This window comes from Prionailurus bengalensis, chromosome B4 (assembly GCF_016509475.1).
Source record: "Prionailurus bengalensis isolate Pbe53 chromosome B4, Fcat_Pben_1.1_paternal_pri, whole genome shotgun sequence".
Classification (NCBI taxonomy): Eukaryota; Metazoa; Chordata; class Mammalia; order Carnivora; family Felidae; genus Prionailurus; species Prionailurus bengalensis.
In genome coordinates this window covers 117,406,877-117,429,076 of record NC_057358.1, presented here as the reverse complement: position 1 = coordinate 117,429,076, position 22,200 = coordinate 117,406,877, and the positions used below count along the sequence as shown (strand labels likewise).

At 35.0% G+C, this 22,200-nt stretch overlaps 1 protein-coding gene across 4 annotated transcripts in view; it reads left to right on the top strand.

The window, feature by feature from the left end:
- Positions 1-22,200, top strand: part of CDK17 (cyclin dependent kinase 17) — a 109,738-nt gene that overhangs the window by 51,572 nt on the left and 35,966 nt on the right. For all 4 annotated transcript variants that reach the window (XM_043562188.1, XM_043562189.1, XM_043562190.1 and 1 more), the window contains exon 2: positions 20,320-20,466. In XM_043562188.1, coding sequence (XP_043418123.1) covers positions 20,349-20,466 — 118 coding nt within the window. In that variant the 5' untranslated portion in view covers positions 20,320-20,348. The remainder of the gene's footprint in view (positions 1-20,319; positions 20,467-22,200) is intronic.

Genomic DNA, 22,200 nt, shown 5'->3' with positions numbered 1-22,200 from the left:
TATAAAACCAGTATGCTAAAAGGTAGTCTTCTGAATTTGTTTTTTTGATTTGATACAGTGTTATTAATATTCATGTCGCATGTAATTGTCGTTCATTCATTTTTACCACTGTATATAGTCTTACATTCTGCAAATTTATCAGGATTTATCCATTTTCCTTATTACAGACATTTGGGTTGTTCCCAGTGTTACGCTGTTACAGACATGTTGCTCTGAGCATTTCTGCTCATATTTCTGGGTAAACGTGTATTAAAGTTTCTCTTGGATATGTGCCCAGAATAAGAATTACAGGATCATAGGGTATGTAATATTTAACTTTACAAAATGGTACCTAATTAATTTCCACTATTAATTATAATATACTGTATATTATATATTATATTAATCATAATTAATTTGTTAATATAAATTATATATTAATTTCCACTATTATAATACTGTTCACTTTTTTTTTCTTGACCAGGATTGCCAGAGGTTTACCAATTTTATTAATCTTTTGAAAGAACCAGGGAAACTATTTATGAGGCTTGTTGTAATGATTTAGATAATCAATTGTCATGGTTTAAACTAAGGCTTAGCAGTGGAGGTAGAGGGTGGTGGGATGGAGAACTGTGAGGGGTATGAAAATAGCACAGTCTGACTTGATCCAATTGGATATGCATTTGAGGGAATGGAAATTGTAAAGAATGACCTTTGAGTTTGTGGCCAAATATGAATCAAGAGTATAAATGTAGTTACTTTGTCTGATCTTGCAATTGCAAAGTGCCTAGATCAGTTTTGTTTCCATTAGTGTATGTGCCATTATTTTCTGATTTTAAAAATAAAGCTTTTAGGGGTATTGTTTTTTCTCTAATGCTTGGGGAAACATTTTATTTAAACTACTTTACCTTCCTCAAGAAGAACTTTGAAACTATTGTTCTAATATTATCACTAGTTGACTCTTCACCAAATAAAATAAGCTGGATTACTCTAGAGAGGATAGGTCAGGTACTACACAAAGCTGTAAACTCCCAGTGCTTCCTTTATTGCTTAAAAGTGTTAGTTTTCAAGGGATTAAGTAATGTAATTTTAAGCCCAGAGTAATCAGTAGTCTACTTCAACCTATCTGTGGATCTACTTTGAGAAATACTTACATGCAAACCCATGATTAGGAGCTCTTATCACTTAATTGAGATAGACAATAGTAATTTGAATTGCCTTCTTTGTTTTTGAATTATAGTGGAAGAGTTTGATTTTTTTAGAGTAGTAATATTTCACTAGCCATCAAAGATGATTTTCAAGGGTAGGAGATAATTGGCAGAGCAAGTGTTTTAAAAACAGTTTGTAGGGGTGCCTGGCTGGCTCAGTCAATAGAGCCTATGACTCTTGATCTCTGGGTAGTGAGTTCAAGCCCCACACTGGGCATGGAGCCTACTTAAAATTTAAAAAATTAAAATTAAAATTTGTATTTTTCAGTGAACTCCTAGTTTTACAATATAATTTAAAGCATTTTTAAATCATAGAAAATTTGGTAAAATTAATTTAGCTAGAGTGAATAATAATTTGACCCATTTACAAAGGAATAGATAAAAATTAATGAAGTCTTACATTTTTCAGATACCTTTTTGTTTTCAAATCTTTTCTGCTTTTTTAGTGGGCCTTTTCCTTTTTGTGTATAACCATTTGTGTATCAAAATCACACACTACCTCAAATGATTACAATTGCTCTCTTGGTTCTGCTGTGAGTAAGCCCATTATTATCAAAAGCATCATATGACATTTCTAATAGATGACTTTCTGAATTCACTGAAACCAAACAGCTGTTTCAAACAAATGCCCTTTCTGTGGGGATTTATCATCTGCAAATCAATTTATTGTTATTTGTGATGAAAGTATTTACATTTTGAGTGATTTTTAAAAATCAGATTTTAATCATATTTTAAATTTTAATGTATTTTCCAACAATATAAGCAGAAATACATGTTAAAGAAAATAAAATACTTCTGGTGGAAAGCCAGAGGATTTGGGGATTATTTATACCAATGAATGTATTGAGATGCAACATTAATAAGCCTGTTAGAGATTTCTTGGTGACTGGTTTCGGTTTTGTCTAAGATGTTACTGAATCCAAGAGATAATGAATCAAGATGAGTAGGGATTTCACTTCATGTTCCAATATAGTGAACTAAAGGTCTTGATCTTTTCAGCCAATCAGATTGTTTTACATAAGTTGTCAAATTGGTGAAGCAGTTTTCAGGAAAAGTACAGTTTGAGTATTTTCTTTGTTGAATGAATTATTTGACTTTTGTAATAGTTTTAACAACATTTAGTGTATTAACCTGCATTACTGTCACTGGAGTACTGTAACTTTATTGTTCTGGAAATGATATACTACCTCCCCAAGACTAAGTTTCTTGCGGGCAGAGTTCATGTTTTATTTATCTTTCTGCCTTCATGCTACATATTGCCTAGGACATGATAGGGCCTCTGTGTGAGTGTTTATTGAATGAACGAATGAAACTTCTTAACATAAAAGGAAAAGCCTAAGCAGAGCCATCAGAATGGGACAGTGATCTAAAACTTTGCCAGTTAATAAATTGACTTTAAATAGAAATACTTCAGGTTATAACAGATTACTAATCTTTGTTATTTACTTCATTCATTCATTAGGCAGGTTTGGCACCTATTGAGTGCTAGGTTTTGTACTAAATGCTGGGTTTTGTACTAAATACAACCAGTGAAAAAAACATTAAGTCCCTGCTCTCAAGGGGATTAAATTCTAGTGGAGGGAATCAGCAGTAAACCAGTATTTAGAATGTCAAGCAGGAAGACTATGGTGGAAATTAAAACAACGAAGGGGGATAGAGTGTAACCTGGGTATAGAGTTGTCACTTTTATATAGGGTGACCAGGGAAGCGATGTCTGAGTAGAACCCAGAAAGAAGTGAGAATATCTGGGAGAAGTGCATTCCAGGCCAAGGAAGAGCAAGTACAAAGGCAGGATCAGCAAAGAGACTATGCTGTGCTGCTAGAATGGAGTAGGTGGGAGCAGAGAAGGATAAAATGGGGAATGGCAGACAGGTCATTTAGGACCTGGTAAGCCATTTAAGGATTTTGGCGTTAACTGTTGAGTAAAGTGCCATTTGTTGGAGGATTTTTAAGAAGAGAGATGATGTTAGTATGTATGATTTAGTATGTATGCTCTGGTTGCTACTGGTGGTCAATGGGGCAGGAAGGTGGTGGGGTGGGAGCCGGAAGACCATTCAGGATGCTCTGAATATTCTAGGCAAAGAAATGATTGAGGTTGAGTTAAGATTTTAGCAGTTTAGGTGGGAAGGCATGGTCAGACTCTGGATCTATTTTGAAGGAAGGGCCTACGGGTTGGGTGATGCATTGATTTGTGGGATATGAAGAAAACCAGAACACATGATAGACTAGTAAGAGGAGCAGGGTTTAGAGGGAGTGGAAAATACATGTGTTATTTACTCCTCCATATCTGTCCCTCATGCTAGGCTTTAATTCTCTAGCTAGAATAGGAAAGAATTGCTTCCTAACTCTCTGGAAATTTGGTACTCTGGAAAGAAAACTCAGTTGGGATCCCTAAAGTGGCATTTTAAGACCTGATGCTCTCACTTTCAGACGCTTGGCCAAATCATTTTTTTGAGCCTCTTCAAGCTCTGTTTCCCTAGCCATAAAATGGATTGGCTCCTATGGTCACTGACATTCTTTCATTTATCACAATTTGTGTCTGATTCATTCTTTTTGGAGGTGTTTTGATGACTTCCCTTTATCCACTTAATAGTTGTAGGCATTCGTCACATTTCTGACCTTCCCTCTTATCACACAATTCTTCCTGGCTTTAATCAGTTTTATAAATGTCACTCTTAGGGGGCACCTGGGCGGCTCAGGTCATGATCTCACAGCCATGAGTTTGAGCCCTGCGTTGGGCTCTGTGCTGACAGCTCAGAGTCTGGAGCCTGCTTTGGATTCGGTGTCTCCCTCTCTGCCCCTCCCCCAATTACACACACACACACTCTCTCTCTCAAAAAAAATAAAAATAAACAAACATTAAAAAAAATAAATGTCACTCTCAGATCTATAAGGTGACTTTTTTTCTGAGTTGTGGACTCATTTAAGTTTGCTCCAGTAAGTTCAGTCTTGAATTCATTGCCCCCCCCCTCCAAATTTGCTCTTCTTCCTGAGCTCAGCAATTGGTAATTTTGATTATGTGATTTCTATTGTTAATAGCTGACCATTAGCCTTATTGAATTACTAATATTCAGTTTGCTAAGATAAGTTCATTGGAATGAAGTTTGGGAAGTTGCCTAGCAGATCTCAGTGTGATCCATGATCCTGAAACACTTTCAGGGAGCCTGCAAAGTCAAAACTTAATTTTTATAATACTAAAACATTATTTGACTTTTTAAAACTGTTGACATTTGCTCTGATGCTACATATGCAGTGGTCTATAAAACTACTAGCTCCTTATTTCAAATTGTAGCAGTGGCATTCTTTCCCTATGTGCGTTTGCAAGGAAGGAAACAATTTCACTTAACAAGGTTTTTGATGAAGCAGTAAAATGTATTAATTTTCTTAAATCTTATCCTTAGATACATGTCTTAATAGTCTGTAATGAAAAAGGTAGTGTAAAACATTTCTGCCTCATGGTACATTTAAAAGGATGATGCATAGCATTCATTTACATAAATAGACCTCTGTGACATAGTTGAAGGAGAAAAGCTGAAATACAAGAGTAATAGGAAAACAGCCTAATGTGAGTCTGGACTCTGTTACAGCTTTAGTTTTATTTAGTTCACCAGTGGTATCAGATGTTTTGAGTGCAGAATCAAAGACTTGCCCTTCATTATGTCTTAAAGTCTGAGCACTTGGGAGACTCAAGAAATCTTCATGCTTTACAGCCCAGCCAACAGTTCATAAAACTGTAAGATGTCTTGCCGTTTCACAGCCAAACTGCTGGGATTTTGAGCAGCTGAGACATTTTCTTTTCTCCTTTGCTCCATCCCTGGCTTTCCTCTCTTCTGGAGAAAGCATTTGCCTGATACCCTGATGCCATCCTGTAGTGGGTGTGGCTTTGCACTTGGTGAAGGCCCTTGTCCTTTGGGGATGCTTTTCTCTTAGCTCTGTTGCCCTGTTGCCAGCATTTTGCACCCCTGCTTCCCTACTCTGCAGCTCCAGTATTTGGAAAACATCCTTTTGAGAAAGTGCAGATTTGCTTTGGGAATGAGGCTGCTAATGATTTTAATCTGTTGTGCCAGCCACTGTGCTCCCCTTAAAAGTTTGTTAAATGTTGGACTAATTTTTTCCTTCTATAGCAGGTTCACTCTTCATTTCATCATGACCCCAGCTTCCTTTCATTACTGGAAAGGGCTTGTTCCTGTAGGAATTTAGTTTACTTATGTTTCTTTGCATCTCAGCTCTCTCTGAGATGATTTTATACTCTCTGTCTTGTTCTTGTTGTTGAGGTGGGAGCAATGAAAGTCTTTTGCAAGTTTCTATATCCTAACCATAAGCAGTAATCCAAATATTTACTCTCTTGTGTTCAAAATAATTGATATAGGTTGACTGTTCACAATGAAATTATTTAGCCAGTTCTTTTAATAAAATTCTACTAAAATAAGGTATTGGCCATATTTAAGCTTGATGAAAAACCGATGTAAACATGTGCTGACACAGGAAAAAAACTTTATTGTGGTAAAATACATAGAACATAAAATTGTACCATTAAGTGACATTAAATACGTTCAGAATGTTGTGTAATCATCACTATTGTCTATTTTCAGAGCATTTTCATCCCAAACAAAAATTCTGTACCCCTTAGGTGATAACTCCTTATTGCTCCCACCGTCTTATCCCTGCTAACCTCTATTCTGTATCTGTGCAGAATTTACCTAATCTAGATATTTCATATGAGTAGAATCATACCATATTTGTCCTTTTGTGTCTGACTTATTTAGTTCAGCATAATGTTTTCAAGGTTCATTCATGTTGTAACATGTATCAGAACTTTCCTTTTTTTGCAGAATAGTATTCTGTGTGCGTATGTTTCACATTTTGTTTATTCCACTTATGTTGTTTGTACCTTTTGTCTGTTAGGATTAATGCTGCTCTTGACACTAGTATTGAAACTAGCAATATACTAGCAATTGAAAATTGCTGTTTTCAGTTCTTTTTGGTATATCCCCAGGAGTGGAATTGCTGGGTGATATGGTTATTCTTTGTTTAACTTTTTGAGGAATCCCCAGACAGTTTTCCACAGTGGCTGCATATTTTAAGTTCCCACCAGCAGTGCACCAGTGGTTTTATTTGTCCACATCCTCACAAACATTTGTTCTTTTCTTTTTGATCAACATTTGTTATTTTCTGCTTTTTATTTGTTTTGTAGCAGCCATCCTAGTAGATGTGCAGTGATATTTCATGGTGATTTTTATTTGCATTTCTCTGTGAATAATGTTGAGCACTTATTGACCATTTGTGTATCTTCTCTGGTGCAGTGTCTTTATAGTCCTTTGCCCATATTTTAATCATATTTGTATTTTGTTCTTGAGTTATAGGAGTTCTTTATTTTGGCTATTAAGCCCTTACCAGATAGATGATTTGCACCCATTTTCTACCTTTGTGCAAGTTGTAATTTAAGTCTCTTGATACTCTCCCTAGATGCTCAAAAGTTTTTAAATTCTGATGAAGTCTTTCTAATTTGTCTACTTTTCTTTTTTGTTCCCTATGCTTTTGGTTTCATATTTAAGAAATGATTGCCAAATCTAACGTCATGAATATTACCTCCATACTTTCTTCTAAGAATTTTATAGTTTTAGCTCTTAGATTTAAGCCTTTGATCCATATTGAGGTAATTCTTTGGCATAAGAGTCCAACTTCATTCTTTTTCATGTGAATAGATCCAGTTTTCCCAGCATCATTTGTTAAAAAGCACTATGCTTTCCCTACTGAATGGTCTTGGCAACCTTGCTGAAAATCAGTTAATCATAGATATGAAAGTTTATTTCTGGGCTCAGTTCTGTTTCATTGGTCTTTATGTCTATCCTTACGCCTATACCATGTTTTGATTATTGTGATTTTGTAGTAAGTTTTGAAATCAAGAAATGTGAGTCCTTCAACTTTGTTCTTTTACTTCAAGATTGTTTTGGCTATTCAAGGTTCCTTGGAATTCCATATAAATTTTAGGATGGGTTTTTCTCTTTCTGTAAAAATACCATTGGGAGTTTGATAGGGATTGCATTGAGTCTATAGATCATTTTGGGTAATACTGTCATCTTAATATTAAGTTTTCTAATACATGAATACAGAATACCTTTGCATTTATTTAAGTCTTCTGTTTAGGTCTTCTTAAAGCAACATTTTGTAGTTTTCAGTGTATAAGTCTTGTGCTTCCTCATTTAAAGTTTTTCCTAAGTATTTCATTGTTTTTTATGCTATGTAAATGTCCTTTTCATGTATTTGTTGCAGGTATACAGAAATGGCAACTGATGTTTGTTTATTTTGTATCCTTCACCTTTGCTGAATTCATTTAGTAGCTCCAACAGGTTTTTATATGTGATTTAGGGTTTTCTACATATAAGGTCTTATCATCTGTAAATAGAAATAGTCTTATGTCTCCCTTTTCAAGTATGATGCCGTTTATTTCTATTTCTTGCCCAATTGCTCACGCCAGAACTTCCAGTATTATGTTGAATAGGAGTAGTAAAAGTGGGCATTTTTGTCTTATTCCTGATATTAGGGGAACAGTTTCCAGTTTTTCACCTTTGCATATAATGTTAGTTGTGGTTTTTCATATATGACTTTAATCATGTTGAGGAAGTTCCCTTCTATCCCTACTTCATTGAGTATTTTATCATTAAAGGGTATTGGATTTTGTTTAATGTGTTTTTTTTTTTTTTCCTGCATTAATTGATGTTCATGTGGTTGTTGTCTTTCATTCTGTTAATGTGTTATTACATTGATTATTTTCTCATATTGAACCTCCTTGCCTTCTGGGGATAAATCTCATTTGGGTCATAAGTGTGATCCTTTCAGTACTTTGCTGAATTTGGTTTCTTAGTATTTTGTTAGGGACTTTTACTCTGCAAATGAATTGGAGAATGTTAGTAGTTTTAGTATTACTACTTTAGTATTTTAGTTTTAGTATTTTATTAGTAGTAGCCTGTAGTTTTCTTGTGGTGTCTTTGTCTGGCCTTGCTATCAGGGTAATACTGGCCTCATAGAATGAACTTGGAAGTAATCACTTCTCTTTAGCTTTTTGGAATATTTTAAGAAGGATTCTTATTAATTCTTCTTTAAATATTTGGTAGAATTTGTTAGTCAAGCCATCTGTTCCTGGGCTTTTCTTTGTTACAAGTGTTGATTACTGATTCAAACTGCTTATGTGTTTGTTCAGATTGTCTATTTCTTCTTGAGCCAGTTTTGGTAGTTTGGTCATTTCCAGGAATTTGTCCATTTCATTAAGTTATCCAGTGTGGTGTTCAGCTGTTCATAGTAATTTCTAATAATCCTTCTTATTTCTGTGTAGTTGATGGGTTGTCATCACTTTCATTTCTGATTTTAGTAATTTAAGTTCTTTTTTTCTTAGTCAATCTAGCTAAAAGTTGATTTTGTTGAAGCGTTTTTTTTTTTCCCCTCAAAGAACCAACTTTTGATTTTGTTGACTTCCCATTGTTTTTTCTGATCTCTATTTACAGTATAATCTTTATTATTTCTTTTTGCTAGCTTTGGGTTTCATTTGCTGTTCTAGTGGTGTCAAGCATAGGTAGTTTGTTGATTTAAGATCTTCTTTTATTATAGGTTTTACAGCTGTAAATTTCTTCCTAGCATTGCTTTTTCCTATATCCCATAAGTTTTGATATGCTGTGTTTTTGTTTTCATTTGTTTCAAGGTATTTTCTAATATCTCTTGTGATTTCTTCTTTGACCCATTGGTTGTTTAAGAGTTATGCTGTTTAATTTTCACATATATGTAAAATTTTCATTTTTTTTTCCTGTTACTGATTTCCAGTTTCATTTTATTGTGATTGGAGAACATACTTTGCATGATCTGCATCTTTTTAAATTTATTAAGACATCCTTTGTGGTCTTACTAATAAGTATCATGGAGAATGTTCCATTGGCACTTAAGAAGAATGTGTACTCTCCTGTTGTTAGGTGGAGCATTCTATATATGTCAGTTAGATCTAATACACTAGGTATCTAGTGTTGTTCAGGTCCTTTTTTCTTTTATTGATCTTATATCTGGTCCTTCTGTCCAGTGTTGAAAATGGGATATTGAAATCTCCCAATTATTATGATTGTAGAACTATCTTTTTTTTTTCATTTGTGTTAGTTTTTACTTAATATGTTTTCAAGCTTTGTTTTTAGGTATGTATATGTTTACAGTTGTTATATATTAATCTTTTATTAGTATATAGTGCCCTTCCTTATCTCCTGTAACCTATTTTAATTATTTTAGTCTATTTTGCTTGACAAAAATATAGTAATTCCAGCTCTTTTAGTTACTGTTTGCATGAAATAGCTTACTCTGTCCTTTTACTTTCAATCTCTTTGTGTCTTTGTATCTAAAATAAATCTCTTGTAGACAATATACAGATGGACCATATTTAAAAAAAAATCCATTCTGTCAATCTCTGCCTTTCAGTTGAAGAGTTTAATCCATTTACATTTAAAGTAATTACTAATAAGGAAGGATTTATGGTTTTGATTTAGTTATTTTCTGTGTCTTGTTTTTTGTTCTTCAATTCCTCCATTAGTGCCCTGTTTTTGCACAGTTGACTTTTTGTAGTTTACTTTTCTGATCTTTTTTCCTTTTCTGTAATATTTTTAAATTAACTTCTTAATCATTACTTGGGAACTACAGTTAACATCTTAAACATACATGAAACTAGTTTGTGTAGTAGTTAGTTCAATAGTATATAAACACTGATCTGTTTATCCCTTTCTTTCCTCCTTTATATTGCTCTTGTGACAGATTGCCTCTTTATACATTATGTGCCCATTAACATAGATTTATCATTTTTCTATCTGTGTACTTTGCCCTTTAAATCATAGGAAAAGGGAGAAAAAAGAGAAGTTACAAATCAAAAGTACAATTATATTGTGTTTTGTAAGTACATATGAACTTACTTTTACTGATGTTCTTTATTTCTTCTTATGACTTTGAGTTACTGTCTAGTGTCCTTTCATTTTAGGCTGAAACTGTTCCTTTAGCATCTATTACTAATGAACCTCCTTAGCTTTTGTTTATCTGGAAATGTCTTAATTTCTCCTTCATTCTTGAAGGATACTGTTGCCACATAAGATTTTTCTTTCTTTCAGACTTTAAATACATCATTTCCAGAGCGGCCTGATCTTCGTGGCTGCTGATGAGACATTAGTTGTTAATGTATTGAGAATCACTTCTGTGGGTCCAGTTACTTTTTTCCCTTGCTGCTTGCACGATTCTTTCTTTGTCTTTGGGGTTTTACACTTTGAATACAAAATATCTTGGCATGGATCTCTTTGAGTTTATCCTTCTTGGAGTTTGTTGAGATTCTTGGATATGTATATTCATGTTTTCCTCAGATTTTTGAAGTTTTCAACTATTATTTTTTTGGTTATCATTATTTTTGTCTATGACTCCTGTGATGCCTATGGGGGTACATAGGTACCTCAGGCTCTGTTTGTTTTTCTTCATTCTTTTTCTTTTTGTTCCTCAGACTGGATAATTTTGACTTTCTTATCTTAAAGTTTCCTGATCCTTTTATTTCCTGCCTATTTAAATCTGTTGAACCCTACTAGTGAATATTTCATTTCAGTTATTGTACTTTTTTTCAGTTCTGGAATTTCTTTTGGTTCTTTTTTATAATTTGTCTCTTTGTTGATATTCTCCTTTTTCTCATATATTGTTTTCCTTATTTCCTTTTTTTTCTTTTTTTTTTTTTTGTTGTTGTTATTATTGGGTTTCCTTTAGCCCTTTGAGCGTATCTAGGACAGTTGATTTAATATCTTGGACTACAAGTTCCAAATTCTGGACTTCTTCAGGAATGGTTTCTGTTAATTTTTTTTTAATTGTGAATGGGCCATGTTTTCTTGTTCGTTTGTATGCTTTGTAATTTTTTGTTGAGACCAGGGCATTTATAATGTAGTAACTCTGGAAACCAGATTCTCCCTCTCCACAGGTGTTTCTTTGCTTTTCATTGTTCGGGCTATTCCCATCCATTTGTGACTTTCCCAAACTATTTTTGCAAATATATATTCTTGGTTGTGTGTGATCACTGAAGTTTCTTTTCTGTTATCTTCGCAGTTAGCTATTGGCCTGATGAAGATTTTCTTTAATATCTGGCTCAAACAACAAAAAAGTATTGCTGTCTCTTTAAATCTTCCAACAGATGCTGTTGTGAGGAGCCCCTGCAGCCTGAAAGGGCTTAAAGGAAGGCATGTGTCTGCACTGTGCCAGTCTCTGATCTGCCTGACTGACCGAAAAGTTCAGCCCCCAATTTTTTGATGTCAGGATTCCCAATTGTCTGCCCTGGCACCAACCAGCTGCTCTAGGAGTGATGGACAGGGCTGAGAAATGGGCAGTGTTGATGGGTTTGCAGGTGTGGTTCTCCTAGCAGTCTCTCCCTTTTAGCAAATACTCAGGGTTGTTTTAAGTGTCCAGTCAGGTTCTAGAGTCCTGAAATAGTTGGTTCTGTTTTGGTTTTTTTTTTTCTTCCCACTGTACTGGTTGTTTTGGGTGGAGGGACGAACCCTAATAGCTTCCTACTATGACATTTTTCATCTCGTGGGTCACGGTATTGTATTTATTGTCTTTCTAACGTGTTTATATGGATAGAGGAAAGTTCTTAGGTTTCTTTTTTCTGGTTTGTGTGCTTGACTGTACTGTCAAAGGAAAATAATTGTCTTCAGATATTAACACATAAAGGATTAAGGTATTTAAGTGTTTTGGGGAAAAATATAAAGTATGAACTTTTATTTCAGTGCTCTGTCAGTATTTTGTATAGTAACTTCATATTTTATGTAAATAAGAAATTTGTTTCTAGTGAAAAAATTTAATGTTTTTAAATGTTAGTTATTCCTCATTAAGTATGGTTAGCTTACATGTTTGGCATTGGATGTTTATTATGATTTAATTATTGATGGATAAACAGTAGAAAATTTGCTTACAAACCACCTAATGTGTTTACCTTATTTATAATAAGTTTAATTTAAAGCCAGTCGCTACAGAAAATGATATAAAGAAATACATGAAGCTGTCTTTATTGTGAAATCATATTACTCTACATGGTATTTTAGAATGTTGGTCTGCCTTTGTAAAATTGGATTTTAATCCAAACTTTAAAATGCTCAATTTGTTCTGCATGTAAATTTTGCTTCTTTACCTAAAGAAAAGTCATTTAGGTATTTTAAAAGCAATCTGCAGCTTTCCCCTCAATCTTTTGTAGTTATTAACAAGAAATTGTTTTGATCTCTCAAAGACATAAGCCAAAAATTGCCACTCTAATAAATTCTTCACTATTAAAAAAGTTTGAATCAGTCCAAAGAGGTTATTTTTTTTGTTTTTTTGTTTGTTTGTTTTTACCAGAAGTGCCAAAGGGGCCACAATATGACACCATTTTTGCAGGTAAATACCCATAGTAGAGGATCTAGTTTGGGAGTGTTCACAGCTTTACAGCTGTTGTCTTTAAAAAAAAAAAAAAAAAAAAAAAAGTGTACATATGTATCACCCATTCTTAGGACAAAACTCAGTTGGCATTCCAGAGTGGTTTTCTGTATTCTTGTAAGTAAATAAAATGGTTACATTTCCACAATTAAAAAAAAAAAAAAAGAAAAGTTTTTTGTTTTTTTGTTTTTTTTTTTTTTTTTAAATTTTTTTTTTTCAACGTTTATTTATTTTTGGGACAGAGAGAGACAGAGCATGAACCGGGGAGGGGCAGAGAGAGAGGGAGACACAGAATCGGAAACAGGCTCCAGGCTCTGAGCCATCAGCCCAGAGCCCGACGCGGGGCTCGAACTCACGGACCGCGAGATCGTGACCTGGCTGAAGTCGGACGCTTAACCGACTGCGCCACCCAGGAGCCCCGAAAAGTTTTCTTAATTTAACAGTGGACAGTCCCAGATCAGGTTTAGCCCCAGATGATAAAGTAAGGTAACACAAAACAATTCAGGGTTTTTTTTTTAAGCACTTGTAGTTGGACACTGATTTTGAACTTTTTTAGTTTGTGTGTGTGTGTGTGTGTGTGTGTGTGTGTGTGTGTGTGTGTAGAGTGTGTGTGTGTGTGTATAGAGTTATATGCTGTCATTCTGAATATCATTTATTGCCCTTTTACCTTTTTAATTTTATCTAGCTATGACAAAAAGCTTGAGATATTTTTGAGAGCTACAAAAGCATAAACATTTTGCATACATACACAAATGTATGTACATATTTGAATGGGGATATATGTGCATATATATGGAGTGTGTGTGTGTGTGTGTGTGTATACATGATAAGTGCAGTGAGTGAAAAAAAAAAACTAAGAATAAAGGAATAGAGAGGGTTAGGAAAGAGCCCTCTGAAGATTAGCATGTATGCTGAAATTTGAGCATTTATAATAGTTTATTATGTAGTTAAGTCTTTAAAATATTAAAACAATTGTAGTTTTTGTTTAGGGTTTATTTTAAATTATAGTGCTTTTTTTTTTACTTTTTTTTTTTTTTTAATGTTTTATGTATTTTTGAGAGAGAGAGACAGCGTGCCAGCGGGGAAGGGGCAGAGAGAGAGGGAGACACAGAATCCCAAGCAAGCTTCAGGCTCTGAGCTGTCAACACAGAGCCTAATGCAGAACTCGAACCCACAAACTGTGAGCTCATGACTTGAGCTAAAGTCAGATACTTAACCGACTGAGCCACCCAGGTGCCCCTATAATGCATTTACTTTTAAGATGAAAATAACTTACTTAGTGGCATGAATTAAATATAAAGCTAAAAATTTAGGCATTTTACCATAAATCACATTTAATATTCATGAAAATGATAGTGTAAAGATGCCAACAACCCCAAGTAAAAGTTTCACCAGGTAAAATATTGTAGACAAGTTCTTGAGGGTTTTGATTTGAAGAAATCAGTAATTTGGCACTGCTTTATTACAATGCTGTAGAAAATAATCAACCTAAAACCTAATGTAAATAATTTTTACTTCTCAAAATTGTTTTTATTGTAGCATTATATGTGTTTTTGTTATCACCTAATGAGGGAAAATGTTGATATGTATAATTCTACCTAATGGTAATTAGAAATGTCAAGGAATATATCTAATTTGGGAGTACTTTTTCTTTAATACTGATCTAGGCTGTGACAATGGAATTCTTTAACTTCTATGTTTACTGCTCATGTTGATGTAATTAAAGGGTTATACTATGGAGGATAAAAAAAGGATCTTTTTGAAGATGTGGTTTTGAAAATTTTATAGTAAGATTTAGTTTTGTAAAGTGAAGTATTTTCTCTTGCTAATATAAACTAGAAATGTGTGTCTTATTCCTGATGGAATAGAAAATACCTAAAGTTATTTTATAGATGAGAATTTTCTTGATGGGAAATAAGGGCAATGCATACTATTCAAAGTTATAAATACATAGAATGTCTTTTGGTACATTATCAAATGCATTCTGTGAAGAAAAGTTTAAGGCTTATGTGATTTCTTTTTTTATTACTTATTTATTTATTGAGAGAAAGTACATGGGAGCATGAGTGGAGGAGAGGGAGAGGGGTAGAGAGAATCCCAACGAAGTTCCACACCTAGTATGGAGCCCTGTGTGGGGCTTGACTTCACAGCAGTGAGATCATGACCTGGGCTGAAATCAAGAGTTGGATGCTCAACCAACTGAGCCACCCAGGTGCCTCAATTCCTTTTTTAAGTTGTACTCACTTAAAACCACCAAGAACAATTAGATGTTTTATATCAGCATTTGCCAATAGAAATATGTGGATCCCATACTCAATTTAAAAATATTTTGCATGTATATTTTTTAAAAGTACAATTAATTTTAGTAATACAGTTTACATAACCAAATATATCTAGAATTCTTTTATGTTATCCATATAATAATGAGTTAGTTATACATGCTTTTGAATCTAGTTTGTATTTTACATTTACAGTACAAGGCAGTTTGAACTAACCACTTCTCAAGTGGTCAGAATGGGATGTTACCATATTATGTGAATTAATTCTGTAATAACATCAGAAGTTTGTTTCATCCTTATTTGTCATCTGAAATAGGAGGCAAGTACCGTGGTCAGCAGACTTTCAAATATGATATGCAAGATTGGAAAGTGGTGATATCTATATAGTTTGATAGACATTGGTGACCACGCCACTATGTTTGATAATATTGGAGTTGAAAAGTTGGTAGTTGTGAGCTACCAGCCCTTAAGAGTTTTTGTTTGGGCATATAGGTTTTTTGAAGGAGTGTGGTGGCAGGGGTGGGGGGGAGGTTCCTAAGACTGTCCGCAGGCTTGGTGTTTTGCTCAAAGGAAACAAATCAGAGAAAAGCAGAGAGAAAAAACTCGTGATTATGATTTGTTACAGTGAAAAGATACAAATTAAAATCAGCAAAGGGAAAAGTGTGTGTAGTATGGAGGCCAGGTGTAGGTGTAAGATTTTAGTTGTCCTCTCCCGGTGGAATTGCATGGATAATGCTTCCTTCTACCAGCCACTTTGTATGACAACATATGCAAAGTGTTGTCAACCAGGAAAGCTTACCTGAGTCTTGATATCCAGGGTTTTCATCAGGGATCATTTACATAGGCAGGAAAGTACCCATATGACTATCTTAACTACTCAGTCTGCAGCTTCCCTTATCCCTCCTCTCCTCTGAGGTCCTACTGTGGCCCAGACCTCCGGCATACAAAAACAGAATTTACCATAATTTACATCATTGACATAAGTTACCTGGCCCAAGACCTCAGGTATACAAAGAGACTTACCAGGCAGAATATTCCAAGGTCTCAGAAGTTATTTCCCAGGAGTCTTCACAGGCAAGTCCTTTCTTTGGAATGTGCAAGGTTTGAGCCCCCAAGCTTGTTAGATTTTCCGTTTTACTGCACAAGGTGATTTGGATTTTGACAAAGGAGAGTGTCTCTAGTATAAATTCTTACAACAACAAAAGGGTAGGTGAGATAGGCCATAGCTAAATTTGCCTTAAATATCTAATGTTTTAAGACAAATGGCATGGATTACTAACTGTCAAGGCAGAAATATGTTAGGGCTCACTGAAATGTAAGGAATCTAGCATTTAGGACCCTACAGTAACAGGTTTCTTAGTTGGAATCAACACTTACAGTTTACTGATTGCCTCCTATAAATTCACCTTGCTTGGTGAAATACATATATTATCTATTTTACTTATTTGTTATTAAAATTTTTATTTGAATAGACACAGTGTTAAATTCATTTCACATCTACAACATAGTGATTCAGCATCTCCATATGTTATGCTGTGCTCATCACAAGTGTAGCTACCTTCTGTTACCATACAATACTATTAAAATATGTATTCCCTATGCTGTACCTTTTATTCCTGTGACTCATTCATTCCATGATAGAAAACCTGTATCTCCTACTTTCCTTCACCCATTTTTCACTTCCCTTCCTCCCTACCCCATCCCCTCTGGTAACCATCAGTTAGTTCTCTGTATTTATAGGTCTGATTCTGCTTTTTGTTTATTCATTTGTTTTTTTAGATTCTACATATAAGTGAAGCTATACAGTATTTGTCTTTTCCTTTCTGACTTGTTTCACTTAGCATAATACCCTCTAGGTCTATCCATTGTTGTTGAAAGTGGAAAAATTTCATCCTTTTTATGGCTGTGTAATATTCCATGTGTGTGTGTGTGTGTGTGTGTGTGTGTGTGTGTGTGTGTGTACTAAGTCTCCCTCTGAGAACTACTTGACATGTAGGGAACAAACTGCTTTCAAGGCACTGTAGAGCCTTAAAGTCAGTCATAACTTGAGTCACGGTCCAGGAGAAAAGGGAGATAGACATATTCCATGCTACTTTCCCTTTTGAGGCATTTTCAAACTCTCAGGTTACTTTGGATAAGAGGATAGAAGCTGAACATTGTAGAAGAGATGAGCAAAAAGCAAGGAAGTTGAGTGGAGTTTTTCAATAGTTTTTTGTTATTGTTGTTCTAGCCTTAGGTTTGCAGCTGGAATCCTTTGAAAGGGGGCACACCATAAGAGTGGGAACAAATCAGAGGTAGGCCAGTCTTCACAGTGTTTGAAACCCTGTCTCATGCCAGCTCAGTCCTTGATTGGATTTAGGTGATCTGCTCCTACTCTGACTGCTTTCTAGAAAAAAATTAAATCATCTCTGGAAGAAGGTAACATCATCTAGAGCCTCTATATTTATCCATACATATTTTCATGCAACCATTCACATACAATGTGTAACATTAAATAAAGAATTACTAGGCACACGCAAGACTGTCAGAGATAAATCAACAATAGAAATAGGTTATGCATAGGCTATGCAGACTCTGAAGTTAGATACAGGAGCTTTAAAATACTATAACCTATTCATGAAAATAGATGGCAAGGTGGAGAATTTGACTAGAGAACTGGAATCTGTAGAAAAGAACTAAGTAGAAATTCTAGAACTGAAAAATATAGTAACTAGGGCACTGAGTGGCTCAGTTCATGAAGCATCCGACTCAAGTTCAGCTCCGGTCATGATCTCCAAGTCATGAGATCGAGCCCTGAGTCAGGCTCCACACTCTCTTCCTTTCTTTCTCTGCCTCTCCCCTGCTCACATTCTCTCTCTTTAAGATATATATATATAGTAACTAAAATTAAGAACACAATAGATGGTTTTAACTGCCAGTTGGACACAGCTGAAAGAGGATTAGTCAACTGGAAGATAACGTAGTAGAAAATATTCAGGACCATGGATTTGTCCTTTTGGTGTCATGACCAAACTAAGCTAAGGAATGGGTTTTTCAGTATCTCACCAAAAAAATATCCATTGTTTTAGAGCGTAAGGATAAAAAAAGTGTAAGTACAATTGAAGTGTAAGTACAATTTTTTGCTATTTTAATGTGTGTGGTTTTTATATTTTTGTTATTGGTTTTTAAAATAAGTATGTAAAAAGTAGTTGGCAAAATATAATATTGTCACAAATTTCTACTCGAAAGCCTCCCCTCAGCCTTTGAGCAAACAAAAATTATACATATAGTATCTTATGGAGAATTCACATGTTCAGCGTACTCAGCTATGTAAATAGACCTTAGAATGAGAAAATAAGCAAAAATATTTAGATTGAAAATAGATACCCAGAGCTGGATGGTAAAATATGTATTTTAGCACAGGGGAGCTCTTACTTTTAGTTGGGCTAATGGTTATAATATGTTTGGTAATCTTGTGAAGTTGTTCATCCCAAGTAAGAAATAGTAAATTAGAAAAGAAGTTACAGGTAGATTATTGAGGGATTTGTTTTGGCAGTAAATACCTTGTTTGATTTTATCTGAGACTCTGCTATGAATCATACCTTTGCTGTATGTACCACTAAGAAAAAAGAGGCTGTCAATTATGTCAATATTTTGACATCCTTTAATTATTGGATGCATCCTAATTTCAGAGATGTTAAAATGTGAAGGAAAAGGTAATCTTAGTTTTAAATTTCAGTTGTGTCATTTATTGTTTGTTTGGCTTTGGTCAGAGAACTTCTTTGAACCTGAAATAAGTGAAAATAAGTAGTGTAGTCTAGTCTTTAGAGTTAGGAAGACTAAATGAATTAAGAGATATAAAAGTATCACGTATGGGGTATGCATTTTATACTATTAATTTGGCTTTCATTACTTCCTTCTAAAACTTGGCATTGTTATGGTAACAGGAAGGGGTTCCTGACAGCTAACCAAGGTGGGGGGGGGGTGGGGCGGAAACAGCAAAAATGTAAGATATCGATTAAATAAGAACTTAAAAAAAATTCCTGTTGGAGCCATTTAATGAGGTTCCAATATCATTCTTTATCTCTCCCCACCCCCCTCTACCCCACCTATTATGTACATACATATGTACATATGTATGTATGTATGTAGGCTCCACACCCAGTATGGAGTCCAGTGTGGGGCTTGAACTCATGACCCTGAGATCAAGACCTGAGCTGAGGTCAAAAGTCAGATGCTTAACCAACTATGCCACCCAGGCGCCCCTGGCACCCCCCATTTATATATAAAGATATCACTGACTGTTTTCAATGTGGTGATTGATATTTATAATAATGGTACCTATGCATCAAAATCATTCTGATATTTTTATTTATTTTTAATTTTTTTTAACATTTATTCATTTTTGAGAGAGAGCGAGAGCATGGCAGGTGGGGAGAGAGGGAGACACAGACTCTGAATTGATATTTTTATTATATTGGTTTTTAAAAAGCACATTTTAGGAAAATTTCTAATCCTCCTAAATTCATTTGTTATGCTTAAAACCTCTATCTTTATTTAGTTTTGTAGAATTCCTGCTCTTCTGATGGTGCTGCATAAATATAGCATTAATCGGAATGAGTGGATCTTTTTGTTTTTTATTTTTATTTGTTTTTTTTTTAACGTTTATTTTGAGAGAGAGCGGGCGCAAGAGCAGGTGAGGGGCAGAGAGAATCCCAAGCAGGCCCCATGCTGCCAACACAGAGCCCAATGCAGGGCTTCAACTCACAAATGGTGATATCATGACCTGAGCGGAAGTCGAGAGTCAGACACTTAATTGACTGAGCCACCCAGGTGCCCCAGAGTGAATGAATCCTTTTAAAGAAGGGGTTGGATAAAGAAGATGTGGTTTGTATATACAATGGAATACTACTTGGCAATGAGAAAGAATGAAATCTGGCCATTTGTAACAACATGGATGGAACTGGAGAGTATTATGCTAAGTGAAGTAAGTCAGGCAGAGAAAGACAGATACCATATGTTTTTACTCATATGTGGATCCTGGGAAACTTAACAGAAGACCAGGGGGGAGGGGAAGGGGGAAAAAAAGTTACAGAGAGGGAAGGAGGCAAACCGTAAGAGACTCTTAAATACTGAGAACAAACTGAGGGTTGATGGGGGTTGGGGGAGAGGGGAAAGTGGGTGATAGGCATTGAGGCACCTTTTGGGATGAGCACTGGGTATTGTATGGAAACCAATTTGGCAATAAATTATATATATAAAAAAATAAGGGGTTGGACTTTGTGATGTTTGGTGGACATGAAAATTCCTTATTATATTCCTAGTTTGAAGATTGCCAGTAAATTCTGAATGACATTTTCCTTGAGCTTTAAAATACTTTATAGCCTTAATTTTGTGTTCATTCTCTTCTGTTCTTTCAGGAATTTTCAAGTCACATTCAGTTGATAGGATGAAAAAATTCAAGAGAAGGCTATCCCTCACTCTTCGAGGAAGCCAAACTATTGATGAATCATTGTCTGAATTGGCGGAACAAATGACTATTGAAGAAAATAGCAGCAAGGATAATGGTAAATATTTGGGGGCTGGGGAGGAGAGGGAAGGAGAGATGCTTCCCCCTTTTAATTACTTTGCAAAGTGTAAGCTTTCTTTTCTGATAAGTTCCTGTTAGCTTCCTTGTGTTTATTTCTTTGTCTTGTTCTCTGGTTCTTAGGCAACAGAAGACAACATAACTTTTTCTTGCTTACTTACTGGAGCAGTGTTACTTACTCCACTAGTACTACTTGAAACCTCCTCCTGGTCTCTAACCCTTGTGGATTTTTCTGTCCCATTTATCTTTCCATTTTTCATTGGCTCTTAAATAAGAATACCTTATATAATATTGTCCTAGTTGTTAAATAACTATTTTTAAGTTAACCTAAGTTAATACAGCTTAAAAGTATATAGTAAGTTTGTGAAATTCCTGTTTGGGGCTTCATCATAGTTTTAGAACGTTATATATGCATATTGACTAGATGACACGGTTCATCACGTGAGTGAATTATACTTATATTTACTGCAGAATCTGTTCATAGTATTGAGAGCACTTGATAGGCATGTAACATTTCATATTTGGTAGTTCTTTTTACAGTGTAAAGCAGTAGTTCACATATGGTGACAAAATGAAAAGAGCTTGTTAAATTGAGCAGATTAAAATGTAAAATCCTGATGAAATTTACAGAGCAAGGTTACATATTCCAAAGTGAAACAGCCCTAGGGATGTCATAATAATATCCAGGAAGGGGTTACCGGAATGGCTGCCAGTATATCATGATGCACACATTCTATGACAAGCCTTTCTTTCCTGTGCCTAAAATTCTTCTGTTAGAGATTTGTGGCAGTGGGTGAACGCATGAATACCTCTGCCCCCTAAATGCAAGTGTCCTTGTTGTGAGAGAGGGAAAAGTATAAGGGAAAGGGCTCCGGACTTTAAGTTTAAAGTCATAGATTGGAATATGGGATACACTAACACTTACTTACTAGTTAATATGACTCTGAGTAACTAATTGATCCTACTCAGGCTTTAGTTGATCAGGGTCATTATTTACTCAAGTTTATCTGGCTGATTGTAATATGAGAGAGAAGACATAGATGAATTCAGTAGAAAATACATTTTTAAATCATAATTTGAATATAACTTCTGTGTAGGAGGGGGACACATCTTGCATTTGGGTCAAAACTCAAAGACAATTTTATAATGTCTTCCTTTTTTTCTTCTTGCCAAAAGCAAAATCCTTAATTCCCTCAGACCCTCTTTGAATTTTTGGTGTTTTAATTAAGCCCTGAGTATTTGTTCTTATGATTAAATAGTCTTGCAAGCACACTGTACATCTTGATAGGTTCTGGGTCAGGTTCTTAATGGGTATTTGACTATAAGACAAACCTCTCCTTAAAAAAAGAAGGCACCTGGGTGGCTCAGTTGGTTGAGCATCTGACTCTTGATTTCAGCTCAGGTCATGATCCCACAGTGTGTGAGACTGAGCTCTGTGTCGGGTTCTGCGCTGACAGCGTGGAGTCTGCTTGGGATCCTCTCTCTCCCTCTTTCTTTGCCCTTCTCCCACTTGTGCTTTCTCTCTCAAAGTCAATAAACTTAAAAAAAAAAAAAAAAAAGAAGAAGAATTTGGATCAAAGAAATGGACATCCTTCTTGGAGAGCTAATTAATATTTTAGATTATTTGCGTATTTTCTGGAATATTTTAGTATTGTCCTAAAACATGCTTAATTTATAATGAGTGGTGAAATGGTGAAAAAATTTTTTCAAGTGG